This window comes from Pyrus communis, chromosome 3, assembly GCF_041283825.1.
Source record: "Pyrus communis isolate YQ-2024b chromosome 3, ASM4128382v1, whole genome shotgun sequence".
Classification (NCBI taxonomy): domain Eukaryota; kingdom Viridiplantae; phylum Streptophyta; class Magnoliopsida; order Rosales; family Rosaceae; genus Pyrus; species Pyrus communis.
The window spans coordinates 28,955,916-28,980,065 of NC_142567.1; the positions used below are offsets into that span (position 1 = coordinate 28,955,916).

The window sequence follows — 24,150 nt, forward strand, 5'->3', positions numbered from 1 at the left end:
AAATTACAAATTGGAATAACCTCAGATCCTAATCTTGTGATGTAACAATGAAAGCAAAATTCCTTGGAAGCAATTACACATCAAATCTTCTGGGATTAATACAGCTGTAAGATGAAGGATACTGCCAATATGAGTTCTTGAAACGGAGATGTGTGATTTTATTTTAATATAACGACATATTATGCACATGATTCGTTTAGAAATGATTTTAAAATGGTTGTGAACATTTTTAGTGAAAATATTGCTAGTTGCAAACACAATATTCTTGAAATTCAAAACTAAGGCTTATTATTTACAATTAAAAAAAAATACTATTAGACCGTACTACGATAGACATGTGACATTTTGGATATTATCATGATTTGGAACTATTTGCAGGATAAATAATTATAAATAAACGTTTGCTTCACCTAAATAATTACACAGCTCGTTTGTAAATGCTTTTAATGAAATTAACTTTAAAATTATGACCTTTTTGCACGAACCACTTCAATGTCTTTTCCAAGAATACTTTCAACAAATTTGAGCATAATAAGAAGTTTACATAATGTTACTTACCTTTCTTTCTGTACTTTTTTTTTTAGAGAACTTTAACGAAAAACTTTCGGTACTGTTTACTTTAACAAAAAATCACATTTTTACACTAAAAAATCAATCATGATACTATTCACTTTACCATTTATTTTGTCCTTATCATTAAAAATTAAAATTTTTAAACCTTTTTTATTAATTTTTTTTTAAATCATTTTTTCATCTCTCTCCATTCCAACATCACCGATATTACTGATGATTGGAATCATCTGTTTGACCATTCAACATTCATGCTACCAAATTAGAAATTGCTGATTGATTGATTGATTAGCACTGTGATAAAATATCATTAATTAATGTAATTAATCTAATCTTTCTCTTGTCTTCTTTTACCTTCTAACTATTGAGGCACCTTGACTTTTTCACAGCATATATTGGAGCAGGATTCTCTATCCTCCTAATCTATTTACTCTTTCATCTTCTACTATTTGAATGGTCACGGTTAAACCACGTCAACATTTTATATTGATTTTTTTATAAAGATAATAAGACAAAAAATAACGTGTGAGAGGAGGGGATGGAATGGAATGAGAATAGAAGGGTAGAAAATCATACTCCTATGGCTGTTGATGGACATGGACATTATTCACACCACATGAACAGCCAAAATATATGAAAAATCCAAGAGGATCCTCGCAGGATCCTTCAATCACATCCGTTCATCGTATATCATACGATTAGAAATTATTATAATTTTTTTTATTTAAAAATTAAATATAAGCACCTAACAAAAATTGACTCACAAAGAGAAACCGGCGAGGATCCTCTTTCATGAAAAATAATGAAATTATTTGTAGTAAGGATCATTCTCCTCGCTAGATTAAGATCTAGATTGAGTCTTGTTGTCGACAATGTTTCTTAGCGGATAATCTGTAAAATACAAAGGAAAGACCAAAACCCTCTCAGTAAGTCCAAAGAAATTTGTGGTATACCCTAATTCTAGGATGGGGTGGGCACCCCTCCCTCTAAACTTTTTTCTGAAAGAAAAAAAAAAAATTGTCGTCCACAACCTTTCACAAAAGAGAAAGGATAGTGCAGGTTTGAATTGTGAATTATTAAGTGTAAATAAAATGAATTTTTTATCCTCTTAAGTACAAATATGTGGATAAAATTTTTCATGTAATTTAGAGTAATCAAACAATAGAGTAATGCTATTCATACCATGTTTTTATATCACATTTCTATACCGATGTGGACAGCCACATCATTTGAAAAATTTGCAAAACCCAAGGAAATGAAGGAGAAAGACTCATCTTATACCACAATCATCATTTAATTAACTAGTTTTCATTAATTATTAGTTTATTAAATAATGAACTAAATTTAAAATTTTAATTAATTCAAATAATATGCTGTCCACGTCAAATATCACCTAAAATAATATAAAAATGTGATACTAAAACATAGTATGGATAACATTATTCTATAAATAATGAGTAAAATAAATAGGGACGGAAAGTAAACGGTTGAAATTTCAGTTGAAAAGGGAGCGAAAAGAAGGCCACCTGTTGGTGCTGCTTTCTTCTCCTCCTCGGAGACATTTCCGATGGCCCTCAACCCCCCAACCTTCGCCCGGTCAAACCCGCCTCAAAACACGACACCGTATCCGTGATCTTCACCTCACTTCCCTCTCTCTATATCTCTGTGTAACTGTGTATAAATAGATAGATAGATATAATAAATATATATATAAATTCTGTAGAATTATTGCTCTGTGAAAATATTCCAAATTAAATTTACCCAAATAGTGACCATTTCTTAGCTTTCACGGGATGGTTTTGGTTTTTGATATAGATTGCAATCTTGGACTCTAGCCTCTCTCTCTCTCTCTCTCTACTTTCTCTGTGTGTGTGTGTGTGTATAAATAGAATATTAGCCTCGCACTCTCACTTTCTCACTCCCACATGTGCTTCTGTTCTTAACTTTTTCTAGTTCCTTCTCTCTCCCTTATAAATTATACAGTTGTTCCCTGAATTTGGAGTGAGTTGTCTTCTGGGTTTTGCTCAAAAACCAGATGCTTTGATTTTATTTAATTGGACTTTTGAGCTCAAACTGCCTCTTTTCTGGTGCTTTGTGCTCTAATGTTATTGAAATTTGTGACTTTCAGAGAATTTCTTTGTTGGGTTTTTGTTAAAAATTTAACACTTTGAGTATTTTGTGACTTCCAGAGGTTTTAATTGTTGGGTTTTGGTAAAGTTTGAATTTTTTTGATATTGGCAATTGAATGTGAAGTTTGTGGACTGAATTTTGACTGCTTAGTGGGCCTTTTTTTTGGTGTTTATTTACTTGGTTTCAATCATATTGGGATAATTTTAATCTGGGGTTTTGATGAAAATGAAGGGCTTTGTGTTTATTGATTTGTTAGCTGTGTTTGTAATCCTTCTTCTATGTGGTTTTGCTGTGGGGAAGGAATGTACAAACATCCCTACTCAGCTTTCATCACATACTTACCGGTATGACCTCTTATCTTCCCACAATGAGACACTCAAGGAGGAAATATTCTCATACTACCACTTGATACCTACCGATGATTCGGCGTGGATGGATTTGCTCCCAAGAAAGATACTGAGGGAAGAAGATGAAGTTGAATGGGGAATGATGTACCGGAAAATGAAAACTTCTGGCGGTTTTGAGGCCTCCGGAGGTTTTCTTAAGGAAGTGCCATTGCATGATGTGAGGTTGCATCCAACTTCACAACATGGAAGGGCACAGCAAACAAATTTGGAGTACTTATTGATGTTGGATTCAGATGGTTTAATTTGGAACTTTCGTCAGACAGCGGGTTTGCCAACCCCTGGAACACCATATAAGGGTTGGGAGGACCCTACTTGTGAGCTTCGGGGTCATTTCGTAGGTTAGTCTTATTTGTTAACTCATTCCTTTTGTCTTCTCTGTCAACATTGCTAAGCCTTTTGATCAAAGCTTTAGTGTAATTTCTCTGTTCTCACATGTTAATACATTTCTTCATTGATATTGTCTTCTCATATCTATACAATGTGACTGTGTTTACCTCGGTTTTAGTTTGGAGAACACTTGCACATTGTTCCGATTAGTTTGGGGAACAAATAATATACCATAGAGGCATTCCCTGTCTCCACATTCTACTGCCTTGGTCTCTGATATATAACTGAAATTCAGCAATGGGGTTGTTTTCAATTGTGATTTTATTTTTTGAAAATTCGGGTTGTGTGGAGGTGTATAAATGGCTTGCTTTTTTATTTTGAAGGGCATTACTTGAGTGCAACAGCACAAATGTGGGCTAGCACTCAGAATCAGATCCTCAAAGATAAAATGTCTGCAATAGTGGACAGTCTCTCTCTTTGTCAGAAAAAAATTGGCAGCGGATATCTTTCTGCCTTTCCATCAGAAGAATTTGATCGATTTGAAGCTGTTAAGCCTGTCTGGGCTCCTTATTACACCATTCACAAGGTAGAATCTACTTAGTTTATTATCTATTGCCATTACTTCGTTTTGATTCGAAGGGACACATCATTAGCTTTTCTGAATTGTCTACTTCGACAGATATTGGCAGGCCTATTGGATCAGTATATATTTGCTGATAATGCTCAAGCGTTAAAAATTGTCACATGGATGGTTGAGTACTTTTACAACCGTGTTCAGAATGTGATATCTAAGTACAGTGTAGAAAGGCATTACACTGCACTCAATGAAGAAACTGGTGGGATGAATGATGTTCTTTATAAGCTATATGCTATAACGGTACGTAAGATTTATTATAATGCACTCTTGGCTCATCTTTTAGATCATTCATTTTTCGTGCAGACAGTTAATTCTGTCTTTGTCCTGGTTGGAATTAGCAGTATTAGGAACTACCATTCTTATTTGTTAGGACCTTTCTTTGAAAATATGGTATTTGGGAGATAACACTGCTCATGTATGTCATATGCCCCGTTCTAAACATTAGGAAAAAGCCCGTGTAGAAGTTTCGTGGAATTTACTATTTCGATGGCAACCACATCAGAACTCTGGTTTCCATTGATATGCGAACTACTTTATAGACTTATAGTATTTTGAACATTAGAGTTGTGGCATTGACCTTTCTTGTTACCATGCTCAGGGAGATGCAAAGCATTTATTGTTGGCTCATCTTTTCGACAAACCATGCTTTCTGGGAGTGCTGGCAGTGCAGGTAACCATTATTTTCGGTTCAGTATGTCTAGCTTGACCTTGGGTTTCTTGCAAATTTTGTTTTCCTTTCTCTTCCCGTTGGTAAAGACCAGCTATGATAGCTAATTTCTAGCTTCTCTGAACCTTATCTTTTGGAATCCCTTTCATCAAGTAGTTTTGATATTTGCAGGCTGATGACATATCTGGTTTTCACGCTAACACGCATATCCCAATTGTTATCGGTGCTCAAATGCGATATGAAGTCACTGGTGATCCACTTTATAAGGTAAATGATTTAATCATCTTTTAGAGTATCTGAACAACAATTATCAACAAAACCTAAGATCCTTTCTACGGTTTATGTTTTAAGCTCAACAAATCGGCTTTTCCCCCTTGCACATGATCACCATGCGAGTTTGTATGGATATTACTTATCTTTTTACAAATGGTATTGCTCTTGCGTTTTTTATTTTGTTTTTAATCTTTCGATTACCATTTTTTCTATTTCCTTAGTGACTATATCATTAGTATTAGTGAAGGGTTGTTTATTCTGACATTTATAAAAAAAATCTGAAATTTTCAGGAAATGAGTACTTTCTTTATGAACGTTGTTAACTCTTCTCACAGCTATGCAACCGGAGGGACATCAGTGAGCGAGTTCTGGTACTAAAAATCAGATATTGATGTTTCATTTTCAGCTCATTCATAATAAGCTCTTCCTTTTTGCCTGAATCCCAGTGCTACTTTGAGGATAAGTACTTATAAAGTCTTAACATGGATCCCGAATTGTTCGGATTTGCTTTCCTCAACTTGTGAACAGGTCCAACCCTAAAAGGTTGGCGAGCACTCTACAAACTGAGAATGAGGAGTCGTGCACAACTTATAACATGCTGAAGGTATGCCCATTGTAATCGTTCTCAAGGCTGATGGATTTTTTATAGGTTACGCGGGAAGTTGATTGATTGATTTTAAATTTTGAGTATTTTTCATTTCATAAAGCTAGAACTGGTGCTGGCGTACCTTATATATTACATGATAGCGGTTATAATTTAGTCTATTGTTGAAAGAGGTGCAACTATGGGAAGTCAAAATAATTTTGTGTAGTGTATAAGTTCATCTTTATCGTTTGATGTTATGCACGATAAAGGCCTTGTTTCTGCTGCTACTTTAGCACATCTCAATGATCTTGTAGGTCTCTCGCCACCTGTTTAGATGGACCAAAGAAACAGCATATGCAGATTATTACGAGCGAGCTCTGACAAATGGTGTGCTAGGCATCCAAAGAGGGACAGAGCCTGGAGTCATGATTTACATGCTTCCACTGGGTCGTGGAAATTCCAAGGCCAGAAGCTACCATGGTTGGGGAAAACCCTTCGAGTCTTTCTGGTGCTGCTATGGCACTGGTATGAGATTTATTGGGATTTTCTTGTCCCTCTTACCTTTCCCTTAAAGGGAATTTCAGATTCTTTCTAAAATCGTCATGATCTATATATTGTAATGATGTGCTTTCTCATTCTGATGGAAGAAAAATTTAGATTGCATTGACTTGTTTCTGTTATAAGTACTGCAAACGACCGTCAGTTATGTCTAAGTTCTTAATGCTTTTGTAGGTATTGAATCATTCTCAAAGCTAGGAGATTCCATATATTTTGAAGAGGAGAAAGAAGCTCCTGCTCTTTACATTATCCAGTATATCTCAAGCTTCCTTGATTGGAAATCCGGACAAATAGTGGTTAATCAGACAGTTGATCATGTCAATTCATGGGATCCTTACCTTAGAGTCGCGCAAACATTTTCTTCAGCGGAGGTATGTGTGACATTGACATTGACATTATCATTATCAGACAGAAGTTTTTATCTCTTTCGGTATTCACAATTCATCCTTCTGCCATCTTATTGCTCAGTCTTTCAGTTGCAATTGTGTTTCTACTCTTTCTCTGATACGCACGGCAGTTCTCTTATTTTCATTAGGATTTGTGAAACACTTTCAAGGACATCATAAACACGTCCTCCAGCGTTTGACACTCATTTAGAAACCTATAAAAGAGTCACCCTTGTCTATAAACAAACATGTGTATGTTTCAGTATAGATTCACTAAAACAAACACATATAGCATCATTTTGTCTTGTGCCCTTGTAAGTCAAACATAGAATTTTTATACTGGATCTCAATGATGCAGGGGACAGGCAAATCATCTACGTTGAACTTGCGAATTCCAATTTGGACAGATTCAAATGGTGCAAATGCAGCATTGAATGGTCAAAGTCTGAGTGTTCCAGCTCCAGGTGAGAGTGACACTCGCAGTTCCCTCTCTATTTCTGGAGTTGGTATCAGTTTCGAACCTCTTTGTGTTTGATTTTGGGTTCAAACTATAGGATTAATTGATATTATTTTCATATTCGTGAAGCAGGTAGTTTCCTAACAGTCACAAGAAAATGGAGTCCTGGTGACATTTTGACCCTTGAGCTGCCCATTAGTCTAAGAACAGAGGCTATTAAAGGTAGTTTATAGTATATTCCTATCGTTAACCAAAACATTCTTTTATGAATGATACATAACTGACCAATCCTTCAAATTTCAGATGATCGGCCTGAGTACGCTTCGGTTCAAGCAATTCTTTATGGTCCGTATCTTCTTGCGGCTCATACGAGTGGTAACTGGGACATTAATACTGGCTCTGTTGGGTCTCTTTCGGACTGGATAACTCCAATCCCTTCCTCATATAATAACTTCTTGGTTTCTTTATCCCAAGAGTCCGGAAGCTCAAGTTTCGTCATAGCCAACTTAAACGAATCAATTGGATTGGACGAGGTTCCTGAAACTGGCACTGATGCTGCTAATCATGCCACTTTCAGACTCGTTAAAAGTGACATGTCCACAGAACTCTCTTCAGCGAATGATGTTATAGGCAAATCAATCGTGCTAGAACTGTTTGATCTTCCAGGAAAGGTTGTGGTGCAGCAAGGGAAAGACGAGAACCTCGGTATAGCAGACATGTCCACTAGTAGGGACACTTCAGTTTTTCGTTTGGTTCAAGGTTTGGATGGAAGGAACACCACGGTATCCTTAGAGTCCGAAAGCAATGAAGGTTGCTATGTGTATAGTGAAAAAGTTGAGGCGAATGCAGACTTGAAGCTCGTCTGCAGTTCAGAGTCATCTAGCGCTGGATTCAATCAGGCAGCCAGCTTTGTGATGACCAGTGGAATAAATCAGTATCATCCTATCAGCTTTGTTGCTAAGGGGACACCAAGGAACTTTCTTCTAGCGCCATTGTCAACCTTCAAGGACGAATCTTATTCCGCTTATCTCAACATTATGACCTGATAAGTAGGGTTCGGATTGTGGAAGCTGGAGCTGATCCATTCAATAAACAAACTGTTTGTGATGGTTTTTCTCGGGATGGCATTCGTTGCTTCAGTTTCGTTCATTGCTTCTGCACATAGGGCGGGATGAATTTACTCATTCAGGAATCTTAGTAGAGATCACAGAGCTTAGAAGTTGGGTAAAAGAAAGGTTATATATTCTAGTAATTATCTTGAGACCATTTGTATCCATGCCAAGAAATAATCACTGTAGCTTTATGTTCTTATTCATGAAGAATTTTTAGAATGTGAAATATGAAGTGATGAAAGCTTGGCTCCTTAAGATTGAATAGGAGTAACTCTTCAAGATACTTTGTGACTGATTTACGAAACTTCATTGATGCTTGTACTGTATCCGACCATTTGTTTTTTATCTAGTTCGATGACTAAACGATTTCATATTTGCAGGAAATCATCTTTACAAAGTGATTTATATTATGAACAAATTCGGTTATAAGTGAGAAGTTTCGTGAATCGGTAACAAACCATCTTGAGGAGAAACTCCTACTCATCCATTGAGAGCCAAGCTAATTCTATATTAAATTGGCTGGGGATTAGAAAATTAAATCATGCATGCTATGTTCGTCTATTTATCTAGTCACGGTTGGATGACTACAAAGATTATAAACAAAAAGCGAATATCATGGATGAGAGTTAACACGTTGTTGTGTTATTCGGGGAAAAAAAAATCACTTCAATAGTCTAAATTATGTGAAAAAAAATAAGAACATAAATATGAATACAACAGAACACCAAAAACGCCGATCTTAGTATGAAAAACCTAATGATGAGCTGGACTTATTTCCAACACTACAGTAAACCAATAAAAATGGGTCCAATTGTTCTAAACGGGCCCTAATTAGTATGAAAAACCTAATAAGACATTGGGTCTTTCTACATATAGGTTTCACCTAAGGTTTGAAATTTTATCGTCGTCGTTTTAGGGTTTTAGGGTTTGAGAGAAACTTCAGGAATCATAATATAGAAGAGACCCGTCACTTGTAGTGCAATAACAGTCACGTACACAAGTGTTTTTTTTACTATCAATTGAAGTTTTGAGGGGCTTATTTTTCAAGAACCTAAAACTTTTCAATGGTTTAATCCTGCTAGTTAGCAACTTGGACAGAATGCTCATGGTTTTGCCAGAATTTTAAGGTTTGGTGCTGTGTCTTGTGAGATTGCTTTTGGCTTAAGCTACGTTTAGCCTCTGAGTCAATGCACAAAACAGTAATGGCCACCTCACACCAAAAAAAAAAGAAAAAAGAAAAGAAGAACAAGAATTCTTAGGTCACAAGAAAGTTATGAATTACTAAAGATAGATGCTGCTTTAGAATCTGAGTTACAGGAATTATGGCTTCTCGATAACCAAGTTACCAACAATCTACAGTCAGAGACGCTATGATTCATCGAGGACCGTGGTGTCTAATTAATCCCCGGAGACCCTCTGGAGGAACCTCGGTACTAGAGAATAGAGCTCCTCCTTGCCATCTTCTTCTTCGTTTCTGGCATTGGACGCCTTCTTTTTGAATGTGCTGCAGAAGAACAACAAAACACAGCATCAGGAAATTTCTATCCAGTACTACACTCATTTAGGACAAGACTAACAAACAAAGAATTTTGAGCCGCAGATTCAAAATGTACACAACTAAACGATCTAGCTCTTGAATTAAACGGCTACACTTAGCATTTGACCCTCTTAACACCAGAAACTTAGGAAATGATTAGGTTCAACCGCAGATGCTACCTTAATTGCAACGACTCAAAGGCTATATTTTTGGTGTGAGGTGGCCATTACTGTTTTCTGCTGGCAGCACGAGATGATATGACATATCTATCAGAGATACTGGAAATAAATTGACATGTTTATCTCGTCACATGGCAACCCGTACACGTCACGCGTTCACATTTAGTACACTGTTCACCGTTTCGAACCCCTCTTCGTGAATGTAAATTGTACAGCTGGGCTTTAGGAGAGTCATTGTCTGTCACTAATGCTTCACGTGTGATGTCTTGTTTTGATGTTCTTGAATCCTTGAAACTGATATCAAGTCTTAGTATGAGAAATGTACGTGAGAACAACTTACAATAACGGGATCACCGTACTGTAGTATTTTATTTAATAATGCATTATTATGTGTGTGCATTATTAGAAGGAACACCACGTGACGTTAACCTATTTCATATCAGTCGTTATTAATGAATTTGTTTATGTCAACAGCTGTGAAAATGGTCAAATGGGTTGTGCTAAGGTTACTGGTTAATTTTGTTGGAGTGCCAGTTGAAACTTGTGTATAGATGAGTTGTAGGCTTGTTGTCACATTTGGCCACAAGTTTTGTGCTTATGATTGGATTTTATTGGATTACTCATTAGATTTGAGATTTGTTGAAGTGAGAAATGAATACTTCATTTTCAAATTTATTCAAGTTAAAGGAATCAGATGTGTTATAAGATGATGACACCCTACTCATTTGAGGGGATTGAAAATGTTAAGTTTCTTTCATGACTAATCTGTTTTTACATTTGTTTCTTTCATGACTAATTTGTTTTTACATTCAACTTAAACGAAATTTAAAAGTTGGCATTGATTTATTCTTTCAAAGTGCAGTGTACGTTAAATCTAATGAATTATCTTATGAGTTATCTTAATTAAATCTTAAGAACCATACCTGGCCTTAAGCTAACGACCTTCCAAACCTATTATCTACCTTTTACGTAGGAGGAATTCGAATCACTAAGTGATCCTAATCCTACCCATATAACTTCTCCTTTCACTTATTACTTGAACTAACCTCAAGGACTTCATGAATTTGTAATACTTTTTCCCTCAAAAGTTCCCATTTTACCATCCCTAATTTCCCTATTTGTCCTCAGTTTCCCCTCCTGTTTCAAGTGTAGGTTCCCTATTAGTCTAGAAGGTCCATCTTGCACGGTTCTCTCCTTGTCTAGGAGGCCTCACCTCTAGGAGAAATCCGTTAATAGGGCAGTCTAATTTGGTAACATGTAAAACAATTTTTATGAGACTGAGACCAGTGTAAGACTGAGTGAAACCGAAATGCAAAAGGACTCGTTTGTTTATGTAAACTATCAAACAAATGATGACGTCATCAAGTATGTTGTCTTATTGAATATATCTCCTCTGAAAACTTATCTCCGTCACTGGGTAAAGGTTGATTAGTAGGTTAGAAAACTTTTTACAATGAATGCATGCAAAAGGGATTTTTTTCGAATTTCAAAAGTGGTATGTAATCCTGTAAACAGCTTTCCTTCAATTATTGGCATTCCAAAAGCAAAAATAAAAATAAAAATAAACCACTATTTCATCTTTTTCCACTTACAAAATTGGAAGATGACTTCTCCTAAAGAACAGTTTGCATTTTCATGGTCGATGGTCTCATCAATTTGCATGAAATGAGTAGACATAGTTTGGCCTTCCCCTTTTATGTCACAAGTCAAACATAATAGTGGCCCCAACCAAATACTCTCCATATATTCATGCAAAATTACGTGCATATTAAAAAATAAACACTAAAATTGTCGTAATAACAACGTTATAACAGACAACAAAATATCAATACTTAATAAATTTAAATTACAGAGAGCAGAATGCAAACTTTCGAAGCACAGTGCTTTATCAATTTAGCTAAACCTAAATCCGCATAACAACGTTTAGGTTCGATAAAAATTTGAAAATTTTGACGTTAATAAGCGCAGTAAACACACCAATAATATAAAATACAAACACCTTCACAATCCATCTTTAAGCTAGCAAGTTTTTAGTGGCTTGCCACATAAGCAATCGTTGTAAATAAAAGACGACGCTTCAAGGTGGTCGAACGGCGAGCCGGCCGGAATCCGGCCGCAAAGGTGGTTGTGGCTCAAATCTAAGTGCCCGATATATGAAGCCGAAATGATAGATTTCGGGATATCACCCCTTAAACTATTGAACGACAAATCAATCGCCGTGAAGTAGGATCCCCGTCCGAAAACATCCGGTATCAGGCCCGAAAGACAGTTTCGGCTCAAGTTCAAGTTGCTAATGGCCGAAACAATCAAACTGGGCGGTATACGACCCGATATTTTGTTGCAGTCGAGATTTAGCGTTGCAAGAACTGCCATTTTGCCGATTGTAGCAGGAATCGGACCCGAAAGCTGGTTCAAGGAAAGATCCAGATCCGCGAGACGGTAAATTTGCGAGATCGAGCTCGGGATGGTACCGGTGATCAAGTTTCGGCTCAGCAAAGCCCGGCTCAGCATTCCGAGTCGGCCAAAATCTCGGGGCAACTCGCCCGATATTTTGTTGTTTCGGAGGTCAAGGTGCATGAGGCTGGAGAGGTTGGTGAGCGAGGCTGGTATTGGGCCGGAGATGAGGTTATCGGCGAAGTTGAGTACCGTGAGACGGTGTAGCCGTCCGATACCGGAAGGAATCTCGCCGGAAATTCTGTTTCCGATGAGGTCAAGGATTCGGAGGAAAGGGAGCGTAGTGATGCATTTCGGAATCTCGCCGGTAATTCCCTTCCAGTCGGCGATGGTGACGCTGGAGAGACGGGTGAGGCGGCAGATGGCTGGGGAGATCGTACCAGTCATGTACCCGGTCCGGTGGGACTTCTCGTAAATCGGGTCCTCGGACTCGCCCCGGAGGTTTATGTCGGCAACACGGCGGGACTGTTGATCGCAGCTGATGCCTTTCCAGTTGTGGCAGCAATCAGTACCGACCCACGAGTTGAAGATCCCATGCTTCGACTCGTGGAGCACCGACTTGAAAGCCAGCAGAGCTGCCCGGTCTGAAGGCGGACAGCCCTGAACGGCACAAGTAACTGCAAAGATTGTAATGGCCACTGCCGTTAAGTGAAGACGCACAGCTCCCATTTTTCGAAAGGATTGCTCACTGTTTGTTTACAAAGTATTTATGTTTTTGTTTGTGAGATTCAGTAAGGGTGTGTGTTGAGTTGTGTGCTGTCAGGTTTAGGAACTTGAAGCAGGGATAAGAGGGAAGGAGATGGGCATGAACTTACTGAGTCTCAGTGTGTTTATATATATACAGTGAGATTAATTTTTATGACGTTTTTGCCCTTAACGTGGGTATTTAGGGTTTATCAGCTGGATTGACTCGGAGAAATTTTTCAATGTGGCGAAATATGGCCTGGTACAGTAAGTGTTATAATATAAGTAGTTGAAATTTTTTTTTCGTTCTTAACTATCCAACCATTTATATTATAACACTTACTGTATCGATTCGTCTGGTACAGTAAATGTTGTAATACAAGTAGTTGGAAATTATTTATTTTAATTAAATATTTAACAATTTGTATTATAACACTTAGTGTGTTGATCTGTGTTTCAAACACACTAAAAATCTCTGATTGACTTAGGTGTTGGGTGATTGCACTTTTCAAGACTTGGAGTATATATGACAATGAGTATCGTTTTCAATTCCTATGCTTCCTGAAATTTCATTGTATTATTGCCACATCACAAGATTGATTCACACAACATATTATAATAAAGCAATTATGTACATGATATTTGAATATACATAATGCAGACAAACACGTAAGGATTAAAAGAGTTGATACAGTTTGAGAGAGAGAAGGATAAATTATTACTCATATTAGGAATTATTTTGGAGAAATTAGGTTTTCATCTCTCATTTTGCTACTTCATTAATTAAAACTTTATTCTTTTACAATTTTTTATCAAGGTCCTTGGGTATTAATAACATCATTAATTATTTCAATAATAAAATATTTTTACCTAAAAATATTCATTTAGTGTTAAAAATGTTACAATTAGTATATTTATATTTATGGCTAAATTTTTTATCATATATTTTTATTTTTAGTTTGTACTCATTTTAAATTTGCAAACCTTTTTTAAATTTGTATCAATTTTCTTTTCAGTTTTAATTTGCACCCATATATTAATTCTTTTTGTGCCCATATTTTTTTAAAGTTTTATTTGTATTTGTGCCCATGTGTTTACCGTCACGTGACATTGTATAATTAATCAATGATAGAAAAATTACATATGGTATATTTATGTTTTATGGCTAAACTTTGTATCATATATTTATATTTTTAGTTTGTACCCGCTTTTTAATTTGCAACCTTTTTAAAAAAAAATTGTAGTATTTTATTTTTAGTTTTAATTTGTACCCATGTATTAATTTCTTTTTGCACTCATATTTTTTAAAATTTCATTTGTACTCATAATTTTTTAATCTTTTATTTGTACCCTAATTTATTTATAATGTACTCATTCTTCTTTATTAATGTACTACTTTGTTATAAGTGAAATGTACCAATTTTTTTAACACTATGGATACATTCTTTTGCCATTTATTATTTCTTATTGTTACATAGTTTTTATCCATTTATTCAATTAAAATGTTTGAATTTTTTTTATTGTAACCATTTCTAATAGTATTAATGAGGGATTTTAAATTTATAGGATTATAAATCTCATAAAATATCAAACAATTAATATCAAAACTTTAAAAATATAAATATTAATAGTAATATAATGAGGTGTACAAAGTCAAGAGATTTTGATCAAACTTTGAATACCATTAAGATTTTAGTCAAAGAGTGTTAGAGACTAGGGACCGCATCCAAAGTATCCCATTTATTTTAGGTAATGAGGTTAAGATAAACTATGAATATGTGTAATGACTCGTAAATGAGGTATACTAGGTAACTGAACGCATGAACTAGTTGGGAAAGAAATAAGGTTAAATCTTGCATCCTTTCATGAGGAATGTACATATCGATTCTTTGTGAATAATATATCTTTAACCAAAACCATTCAATTTCTAAACTTTCATAAAAAGATCATTTTTAAAAAGAATAATTCAAATCGGATTGTTTATATATCTAAATTTATGGAACAATAGACAAGGTGGGTATCAAGTTACATGTTAACCATCTACATATTTAATACATTTGGATGTCTAAATGATTACTTTGTCGGAGATAAGATTAAAATAAATTCTTAATATGTAGAATCACTGATGATTAGGTAAATATTGGGGAAAAATGATAGGATTGGATAGAATTTAACATTTATATCTGATCGATTTAGGAGATGATCAGAAAGGGTGTGGATTAAATTTGAGGCTTGAGGTGGGGCTCAAAAATAATAATTGAAATATATACAGCTCAACATGGGGGCATATGAGAGTGGGTGGAGGAAGAAGATAAGGGTGGGGAGGGGCCTTGGCTAAATTTTGCAGGGAGTACGATGAGAGTTGGAGCACATGGCAGCTTGAGGTCCATATATATATATATATATATATATATATATATATATATATATAGGTTACATAAGTTTAGAGAGAGAGAGAGAGAGAGAGAGAGAGAGAGAGAGAGAATGTTAGGGTTTTTCATAAATTTTCTGTCAGGGATGAAGTATCTGCATAAAATAACGTCTGATTTTGAGTTAATTCCATCGAATAGGTTGGCCGTATGGAACAGAACAAAGTAATTGTCGTAGTTGAGAAAGAGAAAGAAACCTTCTTTTTCTTTCTTTATACCAGTGATATTGCGTGATGAATATTCGGACTCCGAACCTCATTTGCAAAAATAGTACTCCTAGTTACCTGCAGAAAAGAAAGAAATTAAATACCAAAAACTTGAGAAGTTCTCCAAACCTAAGCATATATTTAGTCTCGCTAATTAGTAGATACCGCACTAATAATGCAGACAATGTCATTGGGAGAGGACGAGTTTCACCAAGCAACATTTTATAGAGTGAAAAACTATAGGTATATCGAAGAGGGAAAACAAGACAAAGGTATATATATTTTCACCCAAGCAATCTGATTTTTGTACTTGATTGGATGATCACTTCCCTTTTCTGTCATCGTCTTTGCAATTATGCTTTGAGATGATCATGACACTGGACCAATTAATACCGACCTTGACACTATTCTTTTAACCATTTGAACTTTAAATTGATTGTTTTAAGTTTATTTTCTGTTACACTCGGCGTGGAAAAATATTGAAAGCTAACAAATGCGTGTCAAAATTTCACTAGCCTAGACTATTGAATCTCTTCTTATTATGTTTCTTGTGTTCCATTAATTGAGATGAAGCAAAAACATGTTTAGTGTTTGATCAAATTCAATGAATTTTTTAGTGCTAATGTGCTTGAGTTAGGAGAAGGTTAATTAGTTTTGTCCAAAATTTGTGCTTTGAAGCTAGGTCTTTTTAGATTACCCCTACCAATACCTGAATCTTTGTCTCCCCAATTTGAATGCCCAATTTGGTTTTTATTTTCAGAGAGTGGTCAATTATATTAAATGATCAATAAGTACATTAATCAAACAGTAGAAACAGGCCCATGCGAAGATTGAAGATCATGATCTGTGGACCATCATTTTATCTTGCATGTGGATGAGGATGATCATACCATGTGAGGACAAGCAGCCGCTATTGGTCCATGTTAAGAGGATTTCAAACAAATGAAAAACTATGTCGATTGGAAGTGGGAAAGATTTGAAAAGCATGCACATCTCCAGTTAGATTTTCATAATTTTGATTTATTTTACTGTTTGATTACCATATAGTTATAACTGACTTGTGATATTAGCGCTCTGCTTGTTTCAGTAGTAGAACACACTTATCCTAAATGATAACACTAGACCTTAAAATTCACTGGTAGAGTACTTACCGCTCTTTTCTTAATTAGGGCTGAATCAAAAGAGAAAAACATATCTATACATATCTTCAGGCACGACTTGTCGTTGATACTCCTGCCCCAAACCTTTGAGTTAAGAGATTTCAACAACTTGTGCACGATGATGATCCTCTTAACAGATTGATGTTGTAGCAAGTGGTCATTTACTATATAGTGGTGGAAATGATTTGAGTCATTACATGACGGCATGAGTTCAAACCTTGTTGGTAGCTAATCTAACAAAAATACCTATCGTTTGAAAAAAAAAAAAAAAAAAATTACAGATTGATGTTGTAACTGCTTGCTCATTTTTAGACTTGTTTTTTTCTTCTTCCAAGAATTTTGATTTTCCAGCTGCTAATTTTGCTTCCCTTTTTTTTTTTTTTTTTTTTTTTGGGGGGTGGGGGTGGGGCCGGGCGGGCGCGGGGGGGGGGGGGGGGGGGGGGGTGTGTAGGCTGGAAGCTTTTGGGTTTAATTTGGTTGAGATCATTATAATTCATCCTAAAAATGAGTAATTTTTTATGTGATATTGTTAATCATAATTATATCCCAAAACATGCCCGACTTAGGGTTACAAGTTCACATGAATTATAACACATGTAGCTATAATCTATTGATTATATGAGGAGATCCATGTATAATATAACATTTGTCACATAACATTTATCATGGTCGGTGCCGTATCATATGTATTTCTTGCTCCAACTATTAAAATCCCCTTTAAAGAATGTCGTTTCCTGAAAATAGGCATGAGCTATATATTTCAGTGTGTTTTATAGTTTTCCCAATTGTAGATCTTATAGAATCATTGGTTAGAGGCTAAAGCTCATGATCTAAAAGGAGAATAGGTAGGTAATGGACCAGATTGCACTGCAGCAATTATTGAGAGAACAGTATGCATGGAACTCAGTAAAGGAACTTGGTACCATTATTTAAAAGAGTAGAAGACCTGCTATTGTTTCTTCCTTTGCATGTGAGTGTGTGTGCGTGCTTTATGTGTACAGAGCCTGCAAATAAAGTAGTACATTAAACAGCTTCCCTTTTAATCTGGTACGTTTGTGCTCATCTACCCAAAAAACCCTAATGTTGTTCACCTTAGGCTTTAGCGTCGGCGACAATCCTTCTTGATTTCTTTCTTCTCTTTTTCTTTGTTTTTTTTAGTGGTCCCTCTCTTATTCTATCGATGAAAACTTTCATATTTGTAGTCGCTCTCTCCTCAATATTGAGGAGGATTTTGTAGTGGTTATGACTTACTCAATCTCGGATCATAGACCAAGGACAGTTGTTCAAATATAAGATGGTGGATTTATAGTTTGTGCTCTTGAAAAATGATTATAAGGAGGAAATTTGACGTTTATTGGAAGTGAATCATAGCAGGGATTGTTTGCAAACGAATACAAGATCATCAAAGAGTGGTGCAGTCTTTCTCTGATGACGTTGCAGTGGCTTGACGGGATTACTAATTATAGATGTCTCATAACAAAATTTCCTTGCCAAATGAGTGTCCTCATATGCAAGTTCGTCAAAAAGATGTTAATACAAAATTATTGCTTAATCATATCCTTGTAATACTAATATTGACCTAATTATTTCCTTGTAATACTGATATTGACACTTCCTATTCTCTGATAATGGTCGCTCTCTCGCTCTGTTTGAGGAGAGCCTCTATATCTGTAGTCACTCTCTCCGTTTTCTTTGATGATAAGTTGTTCATTAGCTTTCAACAAAATAATAATGAGATTATCATGTTTTATTTGACCAACAATGAATTAGATTATAATTGAATTGACTTGATGAACCTTATCCAGAAGATTGTCGTTTCGTTTTTGGGAAACATGAAACGACTAAGAAATATAAGAACATATGGATTTGGTTCTCCTAAAATTTTGCATTATAATCTGACAGCTGACAAAACTAGCCGACGTGCATGTTAGATAATTATAATATAGTTGGAATTGCTTATTCCTTTTCCCAAATCTAATTAGAAAATTGATTTAAGAAACTGTTTATTAGTACCCAATTAAAATAGTTTGCATCTCTTTTAAAAAAAGTTTGTATCAATAGATATCCAAAACTTTATATAAACATCAATATATTTGACAAGAAAAGGGTTTAACTGGATTCTTTGTCTTTGGGTTAGCAGTAACAGCTCAAACGCATGAAGGAAATCTTGTATTTTGTTTTTATTTTATTTTTTCTTTCGAACATTTGAATTTTGATGGACCAAACTACAATCATGCCTTTTCTCTAGTTAGTGATGTGATCGTATGATTAGCTATGTATGAATATATGCATGTGCGAGAGATCTCCCAACTCCACCAGAAGCTTATTGGGAAGATCATCATATTTTACTAATTAATTAATTTCAAACAAAGATATAATTATGTAAATGTAAATGTAATCTTATTTTCATGTTCAGGTGTAATTTTGTGCAGCTTACCAGCCATATGATAGATGACCAAAAAAACAAAAAAAATTGAATGAAAGAAAAAAAAATCCCTTCTCCTAGAACCAGCATTATTCTCGTATTTACTGTAGTATCCCACATCGCCCGTGAGGGCTTGGTCTTTGGGCCTTATATATCCATTGCCAACCTTAAGTTTCAACTAGGCCTTTTGTGGACTCCCTGAGGGGAGAGCAGGCGCTGGCTACGGCTGAGTACCGGTCCTCAGAAACAAAACCGTGCGGTAGCTCTGTCTTCGGGCAGGGAATGCCAAAGCGGACAATATAGTTGGAGCTGAGGGTTGGGATGTGACAATTTGGTATCAGAGCCAGACTCATGGTCGTGGTGTGCCGACGAGGACATCGGGCTCCCTAAGGGGGGTGGATTGTAGTATCCCACATCGCCCGTGAGGGCTTGGTCTTTGGGCCTTATATATCCATTGCCAACCTTAAGTTTCAACTAGGCCTTTTGTGGACTCCCTGAGGGGAGAGCAGGCGCTGGCTACGGCTGAGTACCGGTCCTCAGAAACAAAACCGTGCGGTAGCTCTGTCTTCGGGCAGGGAATGCCAAAGCGGACAATATAGTTGGAGCTGAGGGTTGGGATGTGACATTTACCATTATGATGATCTTTTGCATACCTTGTCATCACCATAAGCCCTACCAACCAAATGAATTTATTTTTTTCACAGCTTCTTTACTGCCACCACAGCCCCACGTGAAAAGTTTGAAAGAGACTTTAGGAAACAACACAGAACTTGAAGTTAACAAAATATTTGACGTAAAATTAAACACAGTGACATTCTATAATTCATACAGCTGATTCCACTTAGTAAAATATGGTTTTGATGTTGTTGTGCTGCAGTAATTAATCAATATGTTACTAAATAAGGCTTTGTTGTAATTAACAGAGAATTGACGTAAAACTGAGCGTAATGACATTCTATGATTTATACAATTGACCCCAATTAGTAAAATGAAGTTTTGTTGTTGTTGTTGTGCTGCAATAATTAATCAATATGTTAGGAAATAAAAATGGTTTTCTTTGGGTGGTATCTAGGGCAATCAACAACAGGACTAGGACAAGAAGTCCCGTGTTCATAAGACCATCTGTAACCCTTGGCCTAAAACCTAAAATTTTTAACCCAGAAAATTTAGGTTTTAGACTAGAAACAGCTTTTCTGCTTCAACCCTTCAGGCCTAAAATTTTAGCCCCAAATTATTAAAGAATGAATTTGGGCTAATTTTTTTTTCTTAAATTAATTTTCTTTCAAAAAAAAATTATGTAGACTATCGTAAATTAATTTTATGAACATTTTAATCTAAAAATATTTAAATTCCGATATATATTGAAAAATCACTAAATCGATACATGAAACTTATGAAACACTATGAAGAATATGAAAATCATGATAGAGATGTACAAACACAAAATACATGAAACACACAAGACACACAGAACACGTGTGGAACACATACCAAACACATGTAAGGGACATACAAAACACTATGTGAAGCGCACACACATGTGAAGGACATACAAAACACATGATAGAGATGAAGCACACACAGAACACATGTGAAACATATGACACACTCGAAACATATACCAAATACATACAAAACACATGAAACGCATGAAACACAAACCTACATACATGAAACTCAAACCTTCAATCATCCTCTATATAAGCATGTGCTGAATATCTAACTATCACACAACACTCATACCTTTAGTCATCCTCTATATTCACCAATCTTCCAACTTTCAAAGTGTTTTTGTTTCATAAAAATCATCAATATCTCATCAATGGGTGATAGAAGAAGGCGTAGCTTGACAATGCAGATGGCACAATACCAAGCAAGTCGTGCAAATGCCAATGCAAAAATGAATGCAGAAGAAGCCGAATTTGCAAACTTGCTTATGCAGTATCAGCACCATATCAAATCTAGCCATCGTGATTCTGTCACGGGACGTTCATTTGTGCAGCGAGATAGAGAAAAGTGTTATGACCAGATGATGAAAGATTATTTCATCGAACGTCCAAGATATCTTCCTCATGATTTTCGGAGGCGGTATCGGATAAGGAGAGAGCTTTTTGAAAGCATCTTAAATGCAGTTGTCCATCATGACTACTATTTTGCAAAGAAGATAGATGCAGTAGGCTGACAAAGCTTATCACCTCATCAGAAGCTAACATTTACATTTCGGATGCTAGCTAATGGGTGCTATGTAGACTAAACTGATAAGTATTGCTGACTTGCGGAGAGTAATGACGAGTATTCAAGCTCCTCAAGGTCATGACACACTCTGTAAGGATTTGGTTGAGCATGTATGGCGCCGAGAAGGTGAACGTTGATGATGGATGATCTTAATAAGTGTAATAATGTGTTATGTTATGTACTAATTTTGCATGTACTATGTTGGTATTTCTAGTAATAAATTGAAATTTCTTCTTGTGACAAGTCTTTTCACTAGTACATTGTCAAAATTATTGAAGGCATCTACTGTACAATAATTAACGGGTGCTTTGCAGACTCAACTGACAATAAGGACAATAATTATTGAAGGCATCTAGATTAATATAAACAATAATTAATAAGTTATAAACTTAATACAAAGGACAATTAATAAACCACATAAACCATATAAACTTAAAAAAAAAAAAAACAACAATTAATAAACTACATAAACTTAATACAATTGAAAATTCATAAACTACATAAACTTAATAATGATATCCACTATCTTGATTTGGTGGTGGACTTAATGGTGGACTTGGGATATAGCCTTGAGATGAATTATCATCTTGAAATATACTCATTCTGGCATCCCTTTACAAAATTTCCTTTTGCTTACCACGTAAGTACTTCTTCCTCTGTAGTGTGTATTTGTTAAGGTCCTCCATCATGAAATTTATTTTGAACCTCTCTTGGTCCCTATCTCCTAGTTGCGTCATAGCCACATGCATTCGGGCCACTTCCTCCTCCTGAGAGCTATGACTTTCGGTCAATCTTGCAAATCCGGTAGCAATTTGTTCACTTATGGGATCTTGGGACTTCCATTTTTTCTTTGCTTCCTTTTACTTATCTCTTCATGGGGGCCTTGCAAAAGAAGAAGTTGGGGTCATTTGTTCGACACCTTCATTCACACCTTCATTGACATCATTTGGGGGTGAGGCTTCACTATGAAATAATCTTCCCCATTGTTAGTCCGCATCGGTTCCCCACCTCAGACAATCCTTGAGGACATTCCAAGCATGATGCAACTTAAAAGCTTGATTTTTTGGTGTAGTTCTTGTCTTGTAAATTGTCATTGCTTTGTCACCCTATGCATTAAATACGTAAAAACAATTAGTTGAAACATACTATTATGTACATGACAAATAAAATATCAACAAAAAATTAACAATTTCTGAAGAGCTCCTTCCATTAGCCATGTCAACCGTGGCTCTCACCAAGCTTCCCTTCCACAAAGTACACGCTTTGTTGATAACCTTCCACCGATCATAAACACCACCACCTTCCCTTGGCTTGGCGTTGGAGTTTCATGGAACTTATCAATGATTTTACCCCACAAAACCTTTTTATTTTGGTTTGTGTCAACAGCACCATCTTCGCTAATAGAAACTCATGCCAAACATAAAGCAATATCTTCCTCAAAGATCCAATTACGACCTCTAACATGCTCTTTTGACATCTTGAAAAATTTGGAAATGAGAAGAAATAGTAGAAAGAAAAATTGGAAGAATTGTAGGAGAAAAGTGAGTTTTGTGTGGATGTTTGAACAAATACATATGTATTTATAGAGTTTTTGGGTGAATTTTGAGTTAAATATATTTTTTTTAAATTATTGTAGTTGTTGGATTTAAAATTGGGCCGTTAGATCTTTTTTTTTACCGTTAAATTTGATTATATTCGATCTAAGCTGTTGGATTCAATAAATATATAAATATAAAACTAAAAAAAAAAATTGAACGTGGACCGTTGGATTAACCAACGACCCATTTAAATATGGCCGTTGGATCGAAAAAAGTAGCCGTTAGGCTACTGACCGGGACTAACAGGCGGGGGCCATGCCCATGTGGGTGGGGTCTTGCTGGGATTCCATCTAATGCGTGTTGCGCGTTGGGCAAGTGGGTTAGGCGTTTCTGCTTCACAACCCGTGGTTCACTCGCACTTGGTGGGGCCCACAATGATTTATGGCCTAAAAATGGGCCAGTATTTGGCCATCTTTTGAGTTTTAGGTTTTAGGTTTTGTTTAGCACTTAGGTTGGGTTGGGTTTTGGAGGGGGGGGGAGGGGGAATTTGGGTTTTAGTCCAGGGTTGGAGAGAGTCTAAGGAACGCATTCATGTTTTGTCGTTTAAAAATATTTTTTTGTCAATTTTTACAAGAATTTGTTGAGGGTTTTCTTAAAATTAGTTGTTTGTTTAGGCATTTGAGTTTCTTGCTTATGTGTTTTTTTCGGGTTGGGAATTGAAAACATATTTCCATCACCGATGCTAAGCTGGATTAGGCCCTTAGGCCTTTAAAATAGAATCTATATTATGAGAGGTTTTGTCCATCATAAACATGTCAATTTAAGTAATTTACTAGTAATACTCAAGAACAAGTGACCATCAATTTTCATTAGGATATGAGACACATGTTTTTGACACATATTTTGATATTATTTTGTAGGATTCATTTCGTAATTTATTTCAACGATATGAACTATTTATATTTTTAATTACATTATTTATAGATCATCATTGCAAAAAATTAGACAAATCCAAAACTACTCAGACATTCATTTTTAATGAAGGAAATTAATGGACGAATGCGGTTCTACAAAGAAACAATAAATTCAACCCAACGATCATATGATTTCAAATTTTGGTATTTTTGGTAGCTGGAACACGTAAAGGATAGGTAGTTGGATCATTGAAATACATTACAGAGTGGGCTCACAAA

At 35.7% G+C, this 24,150-nt stretch overlaps 2 protein-coding genes and 1 long non-coding RNA gene across 4 annotated transcripts; 1 reads left to right on the top strand and 2 right to left on the bottom strand.

The window, feature by feature from the left end:
• The first annotated feature begins 2,360 nt into the window (after positions 1-2,360).
• LOC137715095 (uncharacterized) lies at positions 2,361-8,393 on the top strand. 2 transcript variants are annotated; one of them, XM_068454320.2, is made up of 12 exons: positions 2,361-3,445; positions 3,818-4,020; positions 4,114-4,311; positions 4,670-4,741; positions 4,910-5,005; positions 5,303-5,382; positions 5,540-5,615; positions 5,912-6,122; positions 6,330-6,526; positions 6,900-7,005; positions 7,131-7,220; positions 7,302-8,393. In XM_068454320.2, exons 1-12 carry the CDS (start codon positions 2,920-2,922, stop codon positions 8,042-8,044), a joined length of 2,598 nt encoding a protein of 865 aa, XP_068310421.2. In that variant the 5' UTR covers positions 2,361-2,919; the 3' UTR covers positions 8,045-8,393. The 2 variants fall into 2 exon arrangements, with proteins under 2 accessions (XP_068310421.2, XP_068310420.2); XM_068454319.2 differs by having other exon boundaries at positions 2,379-3,445; positions 7,128-7,220.
• A 969-nt stretch (positions 8,394-9,362) lies between these two features.
• LOC148698284 (uncharacterized) lies at positions 9,363-9,974 on the bottom strand. Its single transcript, XR_015961095.1, has 2 exons — positions 9,827-9,974; positions 9,363-9,614 (listed from the first exon to the last, which is right to left on the bottom strand). It is a non-coding gene; the product is annotated as an uncharacterized LOC148698284 (long non-coding RNA).
• Positions 9,975-11,631: 1,657 nt separating this feature from the next.
• Positions 11,632-13,103, bottom strand: LOC137715391 (uncharacterized). The gene has a single exon (XM_068454706.2). It carries the CDS (start codon positions 12,947-12,949, stop codon positions 11,846-11,848), a length of 1,104 nt encoding a protein of 367 aa, XP_068310807.2. The 5' UTR covers positions 12,950-13,103; the 3' UTR covers positions 11,632-11,845.
• Positions 13,104-24,150: the final 11,047 nt, after the last annotated feature.